Below are 8,651 nucleotides of genomic sequence, written 5' to 3' on the forward strand. Positions count from 1 at the left end.
TTGTTGAATAAATTTACATGCATATTTGTTCAAAGAAATGCATTATCCGTTCAGTGGGTAGGTTACATCACTTTGAACTATTAAATCAGACAGCACAACCTTTATAACAGCTTATCAGACGTTGTTAAAGCCTTTATTTCACTCCTAGCATACACACGGTGCAAAGAAACCAATAGGCATGCCTTTGGCGCATCTGAGATGGGAAATCACGACTAGAGGTTTCTGGTATAATGAAGACGACCACTACTGCACAGGGAAATGGCACACTTGTGTTTGTGGAACCATAAGAAAATGTTGATCATCCTATAACACATGCATAGTTAATTTCTTTTATGTTGTAAGGTTTTCAACTGTATACCATTTAATAATTACAGCTGTTTATTCAGATAGGGAGTAAGAGTCAGCGGAAAGGTGGTGTGGCATGCATAGGTTGTTTATCACGTTGACATGAAGATGTCAAAACATGTTTTACACGACAACTATTTCTTTATAGGAAACCTTCAAAGAATGTAGATGAAAGAATGGTCTCCAAAGTAAAGAGACATAAGCCAAGAAGGTTGAAGGAAGTGTTATGCAGACAGATCAGAATGCCTGGGATTCTGGATATTTCTGGAATACTGCTAAAAGCGGCGTGAAACCAAACTCACTCACACACTCTAATACGAAGCTCAAATCACATGCAGGGCTTATAATTTTGTTTATTTGTTTTTTTAAAAGCAGCAATGTATATTATATGTCATGAATAAGTGATAAATGTGTTTTAATTATGTTTGATTTTTTGGTTGCATGTGACCTTTAAGCTGCACTAAGAGACAGTACCGTTAAGCCTTGAGAGCACTGATACAGTGTTTACTCGTTGATTGTTTACTCGTTTCTAACACCAGTCACAGTTAGTTTACAGAAAAACTTGCACCAGTCGATAGCTCTGTTGTCTCATGAACCAAATGAGATTTTGAAAGGCTTCTTTTTTCGTTACCTGAATGGAATACATAGCTCGTAAATCTCAAGCATCCAGGATGTCATCTTTCTTTTCATTTATTGATTTTCCTTTTAAATGATTTTGGTTATCTATGCTTATATCATTCCCTGTGTAGATTGGCATTGGGCAGTGTTATCCCTTTGCAAACGTATTGCAAGTGGATTACCGTGTTTCTGATGTGACTAAAAAAATGTTTCAAGGTGGTAATCCATACGTAACGAGAGATGTGGAGTATAAATATAATAGGAAACAGCAAAATGTCGGTTTTAAATAGTTTGCAAAGAATATATCAGAAGATGAAATCACGATGAAGGTAAAGAACGAGACGTACAGATACCCAGGAAACAGTATTTTCCTAGGCAGTGTAGAGTGTCGATGCACTTTTCAAATGACATGGTCAAACGCCCTGTAACTGCGGCGTAAAGTCATACTCACTCACTCATAGCCTCGACGGATTTTACGCTATTTCAGGCGATTGTCTTACCGTATGTACGACTCGCCCAAGGCTTAGGGTGTTTGTTTCCATTTATTTGGAAATGTAAGGAACTGCTTGATCCACAATCGGCATAAAATGCTATATTTTTATAAATTATTTCTTTCGTTTGCGAGCAAAACATACAACAGACTCCGTCCGTTAAAGTGTTGTTAAACGTGCTGTATTCAAGGTTAGAAAATATGCAATTGCAGGTAGTAAATCATGATATGATACTTTGAAAGACTGACAGTAATCTCTACTAACTGAGTGTTATATGTAATATTTACTGGCTAGAAAAGTCTGGGCCCACTTGCACAAAGCAATCTTAGCGCTACGACTATCTTAAGCCTGTGTTGAAGAATGGGAGTCACAATCACTGTTGCACTAAGATGGCTTTGTGCAAGTGGGTCCTGGCATGTAGGCGCTGGAATCCACGGTTAGATTCACTGTTAGTTTACTTTGTCATTTCTGTCAGTAACTTCTTCTAGTGGTGTGACGAACTGAATGCGGTGCTGTATCGCATATATTGTAATACAGTGGTATATGGAGTTGTAACTACCTCCCTTGTTTATTTCCGTCACTATGTAGTGTGCATCTGTGTCAGTGAGGTCATTTATCGCCTCGAGTCGAAGGAAAACAAAACATAGTTAGATTGTATACAGAGAGATTTTATCATTATACACACCCAACAGAATTACAATAGACACGAGTTAAGTGCACGGAGACAAAATGCAAAAAAAAAAATAATTACTAAAGTATTTTCCCTCAGTAAATAATGATAATTGATGATATTAACATACATTTACATATTACCTTTCAATATACGGATAGTATGTACAAGCTATAATAATGATAAGCAGAATTTTTTTTTTCTGGTACATATCCAGCCATAACTTGGAGTGGAAGATACATATTTTAAGTCAAATGCCCTTGTGTCGAACCTTGATGTGTAGAACGTTGCCACGAAATAAACCCGAGTGCATGCGTATTTCCTCTTTTGTTATCGTTATGCCCTTTTTTATCGACTTCCGGATTTCTCAAAATATTTACGTACGTCCCCTCGACGTCGACACAACGGTATTTGAAAGTGCATACATTTGTTTAATAGAACAACATAAGTTTGATCACGTTTGCTCATGAGCATCTTGCAATTGCAAAGCACATGGAGAAAATATATAGATCCTTGTCCGATATTCTACACGGTTATATACGGTACGCCGATGACACAGCGTGGTCACGTGGTGTGGAATAGTCGATGACCTCACACTCGAAGTTCCAAGTAGTTGAAGTCCACTAGAAATGCCGATCCAAGGATGAGCATCTTGTCTTGAGCTGACAGCGAAGACAGGTCTAGATAAGGAAACACATATTACACAAATATGTATGGGCCTGATGATTTTCTGCTTCGTGTTAAGTATTTTCTAAAATGCAACGTATAGCAAGTGGTCAAAATCAAAGTTTGTTTAACAAAATTGTAAAGGTCCTTAGTGAATGAGAGAGTAGACTTAACTTCGCTTTGAACACTTTGTTACGGCTTGCTAGCGTCATTGGCTTCACAGTACGAATTTGACATAGGTCTTAGACTCATCTCTCTACAAGGCGAGTCACGGCGCCTAAAGCGACTATTTCCCTGACGACTGAAGTGACAAAATGACACGCCGATTGGGTAAAGCAAATATCAAGACAATATTCAAATGCAAAGTATGAGCTGTTTGCTTTCCTAGTCTTTCATGGTCGACTTTCTGACTTTGTGTGAGACTTCACTGAGATAATGTTTTTCAAATAAACAAAATCATAAGTTTACATCACATCAGAGTGATTTTGGATTGGTAAAGGAAGAAATTGGGAAGAACGTCTTATTGGACTGCAGAACAGCATTTTCATGTTGTGAATCGTGGCGTGAATGAAGATTTTTCTGTCCGATACAACTTTCGATTGTTCTATTGTCAGCCTTCTGTATAGATCATACTGAACACCCCACAAGAGACGCAACGTTGGAATGAATGTTACGATGGATCGTCAAAGTTACGATTGTTGACATAAGTGTCGTGTGTAACTGGACCACATCAGTTTGGACAACCAATACCGCTTGTAGTGAGTGAGTGAGTGAGTGAGTGAGTGGGTAAGCATGGTTTTACGCCACTGTTAGCAATGTTCCAGCAATATCACAGCAGGGGACACCAAAAATAGGCTTCATACATTGTGTCCATGTGGGGAACCAAACCCGGGTCTTCGGCGTGACCAGCGAACGCTTTAACCACTAGGCTGCCCCACCGCCTCAGATAGTGCCTGTGTGTCACACGTAAAATACATGACACTTTTTCTTTTTTTATTCTTTATCACGACGTTTAAGAAGTACTTCTTGTTCCTTCATCAGTTGTTATGTTCTTCCAACTTGTAAATGCCTTGTAAACTTCAAAGAACTTCTTATCACAGATAGGTTCACTTCGTGCTACTTACACTGGATGTTGAAATCATTAAGGAGTGCACATCTGGCTGTACAGGTCTCGTACGTTTTGGAAATAACCGCTACTTTCTCCCCAGATCGGTCGTACACCTGGAACCGTGGGACAATTCAATAATCATAAACAGTCTGCTTTGTCTCTCAGTGAGTCACAGATGTCCTTCAAATTCACATAAGAACTGACTAAGAACAGATGGTTCAGTGTGCGCTCTGACTAATCGTGTGTCCACGGAGCTGTTCCTGTAGTCTACCACAATACATCATACTTACTGCAGCTTTAAATTAATCTATTCATCTTTACTCGGACAGGATGCACCGTCGAAAGGAGAAGCAGCACGAAAGTGCGTATCTTAGGGACATGGCTGACTGATTGAGTTTAGTTTTACCCCGCTTTTAGTAATATTCCAGCAATATCACGGTGCGGGACACCAACAATGGGCTTCATACACCCATGAGGGGAATCAAACTCGGGTCTTCGGCGTGACGAGTGAACCTTTCAACCACTTGACTACCCCACCGCCCCTATGAGACACGAGACCGAAGTTATATAAAGATAGTTGGTGTGTTTGTTTCTTGTTGAAAGCCGCTCTCAGTAATACTACAGTTGTAAATTATCAAGTCTGATCAGAAAATCCAGTGAGCAGCATGAGATGCAATTTACGCAGATGAGATACGATGACATGTGTGAACCAAGTCAGCGAGCCCGACCTCATTAGTCGCGTTAGTTGGTGAAGGCCAATTCTAACCCTGATCATCATGGGTTTATATCAAGGTAGAGACGCCTTTGACCGCATATTGTTAATCAGGTAAACATAGTCTCACTGGCTTTCTTCAGAGAGGACACACAGCCCGACTGAGCGTTAATATGTAGGTAAGTAAGTAAGTTTTAACAAAACCAAAAACATTGGACGAGTGTCTTCAGCTGGTTAAAAAAAAGGGACTTACATAGAATCTGTTATGTGAACCACAGCGACAGGAGGACCAGGCCCCCCTCAACAGGAAGCCCCCCCGTCCGGACAGAGAAACGTCAAACTCCGGCCGCCAACACGTCCAGCTGCATAGACACATGATGTATTTTGAGGATGATCTTCACTTCCGGGAAAGACCCTACATGCAGCACTGGACATATGGAGGGGACCTCAGGTGTACTCCCGCAAAAACCTCATTGGTTACACTTAAGGGATTGTAAATTGTATATGCAGATGAGAGATGAATTAGAGTTTGCATTTCAAGCCTTTGCGGCATAAGCCAAGTCACCATATATTTGACATAAGTGTTGGATTCTAATTAAATGTTTTGTACATATCACGTTTTGTCTGGTACTCACTTCTCTGTCACCGATGCCAATACGACCCCTGGCGGTCGTTCTATGAACATTTCCTGTAAGTGACAACAACACAACCAGCTGGCGCGGCACCGCCATGGTCTATCCAATCGCATCACGACGCTCCCATAATTGTCTTTTATCTCCACTGTCATTGGGCGTTGGTGGAGGCAGATCCGCCATTTTGTCTCACTTGCTGAACCAAACAAAGAGCATTCAAAATGTTTGAAAACATCATTGGTTGTCGTGACCGGAAATCATGAACAAGAACTCAACCCAAAGAAGTAAAAGACGATGGTTAAAGTCGGTTAAACACAACTTTGTCTGCTAAGTCAAATTCGAGTGTGTACGGAACCACATCGACACACACAATATATTTCTCTGTTATCTCGGTTCCATGCATGACAGCCATCAATACTCGTAGACCTAGATTGGACTTAGATGATAGTCGAGACTTCTGAGAAAAGGTTGGGCGCACACCCGGGTTTCAATGGTCATTTAACAAAGTTTCAGCTCAAAAGGGGTGGGTGGGTGTGGGATTCGGGTGATGACTTTGTTTAATCATTCCAAATACTCACATTCCTTTGCAAAGTAACAAGCTGCATCGTCAGCATTACATATAGTGTAGGTGTTGTACCGCTCAAAACTAGTCTTCAGGAAGGTTGCTGTAAATATATACAATAGTGAAAACTATTCAGGGAAACATCTTCAGGAAGGTCGCTATACATATATATGTCATTGTCCAAATTAGACTTCAGGAAGGTCGCTATACATACATATGTCATTGTCCAAATTAGACTTCAGGAAGGTCGCTATACATACATATGTCATTGTCCAAATTAGACTTCAGGAAGGTCGCTATACATACATATGTCATTGTCCAAATTAGACTTCAGGAAGGTCGCTATACATGCATATGTCATTGTCCAAATTAGACTTCAGGAAGGTCGCTATACATACATATGTCATTGTCCAAATTAGACTTCAGGAAGGTCGCTATACATACATATGTCATTGTCCAAATTAGACTTCAGGAAGGTCGCTTTACATATATATGTCATTGTCCAAATTAGACTTCAGGAAGGTCGCTATACATACATATGTCATTGTCCAAATTAGACTTCAGGAAGGTCGCTATACATATATATGTCATTGTCCAAATTAGACTTCAGGAAGGTCGCTATACATACATATGTCATTGTCCAAATTAGACTTCAGGAAGGTCGCTATACATATATATGTCATTGTCCAAATTAGACTTCAGGAAGGTAGCTGTGCATATATGTCATTGTAGAAACTATTCTTCAGGAAGGTAGTTGTAAATATATGTCATTATTAACACACACACACACACACACACACACACACACACACACACACACACACACACACACACACACACACACACACACACACACACACCCTGTGAATATTAAGAAGGGGAATTACGCCGCGGCGACTTTACGCAGACAATACGTACGGGTGAAAACAGCAAGATGCAAGATTCTAATCGTTTGACTCACACAGGGTGGCTGAAGTGTGCGATCCGATACCCATGCTTCAAACAGTTCAGAATTAACACTAAGGTGTTCGGTTAGATAAATACGTTGTTGACTGGTTCTTCGAGACCATGGGTTGAGGTACCCTCGAGCTTCAATGTTTGTTTATGTTCCCTGAGCCCTTCGGGCTCAAACATCGTAACTCAACCCATGGTCCCCGATGGACTACTGAATAACATATAATGTCTTCAGTGGGAAAGTTCCGTTGTTGACCCCAGGAACAGGGCTGGAAGTCCGTGTTTTCTAGTCCAGACAGGGGAAGCTAGTTAAAACTCAAGTGAAGTCATAAATGGCATTAACCGATCCCAGCTTGTTGTTATATTGGTACTGCCAGACACGAACAAAATCAGAAGGGGTAAGCCCTGTCTATGCTCAGCCGGAGGCTGGTCGTCATTAACTACCATTTCCCCGATAGACAGTCGATCCTGACAGAGACTGAGTCCCAAACTTTGTGAGACGTTGATATTTCCAAGACGCAATTGTTTATGAAATCGACTTGTCTTATAGGCTGAATGGTCGTGGATTATAACCCCTGTGTCATTTGTCACGACACGTTATATTTTGATTACCTTTGAAGTATTTCTTCGAGTCTTTCGAGTCGAGAAATCGACCATTTTCGTAGTCTTGACAAAGCTCAGATGATCGCTGTCGGGATCAGCAGAGTAACGTAGGCATTTTACAAGCGCTTCACGTATCTGGGTCTTGCACTCACCACAAACAGACTTACCTGGGGTGAATGAGATATTACCTTCGGATATATAACAATGTTTGTCATGTATGTATAGGGCTGTATACTATCGGATATATAACACTGTATCCCGGGGTGTATAAGATAGCACCTTGTCTGCTCCTCTGTGTATACAAAAAAAAACAAGACAGAACCTCAAGTACGAGGTACGTTAAGATAGACCCGACAGGACCTGTACACATGACTGTACTCACACAGTAATAAACAGACGTGTTTCAGTGTTTGTTTCGTGTATCTATTATAGTCTACAATCTACAGTTACAGTTACAGAGACACGTACCGTCTAGTAAGTCCAGCTGCTGGTATATCCTTAACTCATCCTGTCTCTCAAGGAAAGCTATATCCCTCGGTGGTGGGTCTGGGTCCCGAGGGGGTGCGGGGGTCCCCGGGGATCTCGGGTCTGTATATCGGGAAGGAGATGGCTGTGTGAGGATAGGCCTATCCATACTCCATAGTCGCCAGGTCTAATCTCTGACCTAGTTATATAGCCGCAGACCGTAAACATCTTAACCGTTGTCCAGTAGGAATCCTGTTGACAATATCGTACGCTCTGTCTCTTGTGTACATATTACTTGGCTTCACAAGCTTATAAACCAAGAGATACCCAGTGTCGGGAGATGATTGTCTGTGGAGTTGCAAGACCCTAATAAGACATCAGAGGGGCAGGAGAATGGCAGTTTCCTCCAGTCACAGATGACTGTCCGCTATGACGAAAGAGTGACACTTGACATGTTGATGAACTTTGAGCATTCAGTCTCAATGGCATCGAAAATATTACAACAGGTGCGCGTGCGTCCGTGTGTGTGTGGAGGGCGTGTGTGTGACTGCATATGAGCGAGTTCCAACACGGATACTCCAATAGCGATTTAGTGGAGGTTTTACATGAAAATATCACAGTCAACTGACTGTAAACACAAACACGTATCTACAGATGCCTTTCTATCTAGTTACCACATATCCTAAATGGGTGACTATTAGTACCGGGTCATCTGTGTGTATGCTGATTGTGAAAGTGACTCTATTATTACTTCTATTATTAGTTATTTAGTGATAAAATTACGTTATTTGCTTGAGAGTATGTATAACGTTTTGCCCAAGTTAA

The 8,651-nt window shown here is 41.0% G+C and overlaps 1 protein-coding gene across 1 annotated transcript; it reads right to left on the bottom strand.

Moving 5' to 3' along the window:
• Window positions 1-2,101: 2,101 nt before the first annotated feature.
• On the bottom strand, window positions 2,102-8,025 carry LOC137290966 (phospholipid scramblase 1-like). The gene is made up of 6 exons (XM_067822197.1): window positions 7,830-8,025; window positions 5,821-5,907; window positions 5,246-5,438; window positions 4,864-4,972; window positions 3,915-4,011; window positions 2,102-2,804 (listed from the first exon to the last, which is right to left on the bottom strand). The coding sequence occupies exons 1-6, from the start codon at window positions 7,993-7,995 to the stop codon at window positions 2,716-2,718; spliced, it is 741 nt and encodes a 246-aa protein (XP_067678298.1). The 5' UTR covers window positions 7,996-8,025; the 3' UTR covers window positions 2,102-2,715.
• Window positions 8,026-8,651: the final 626 nt, after the last annotated feature.

The sequence above is a fragment of the Haliotis asinina genome, chromosome 7 (genome assembly GCF_037392515.1).
Source record: "Haliotis asinina isolate JCU_RB_2024 chromosome 7, JCU_Hal_asi_v2, whole genome shotgun sequence".
Taxonomy (NCBI): domain Eukaryota; kingdom Metazoa; phylum Mollusca; class Gastropoda; order Lepetellida; family Haliotidae; genus Haliotis; species Haliotis asinina.

Coding starts and splice junctions, on each gene's coding strand:
- LOC137290966 (XM_067822197.1), bottom strand. CDS start 7,995: ATGGATAGGCCTATCCTCACACAGCCATCTCCTTCCCGATATACAGAC. Junction 4,973..5,245: donor TTGGCATCGGTGACAGAGAA/GTGAGTACCAGA, acceptor GTGTCTATGCAG/CTGGACGTGTTGGCGGCCGG. Junction 2,805..3,914: donor TAATGATTTCAACATCCAGT/GTAAGTAGCACG, acceptor TTCCTTATCTAG/ACCTGTCTTCGCTGTCAGCT.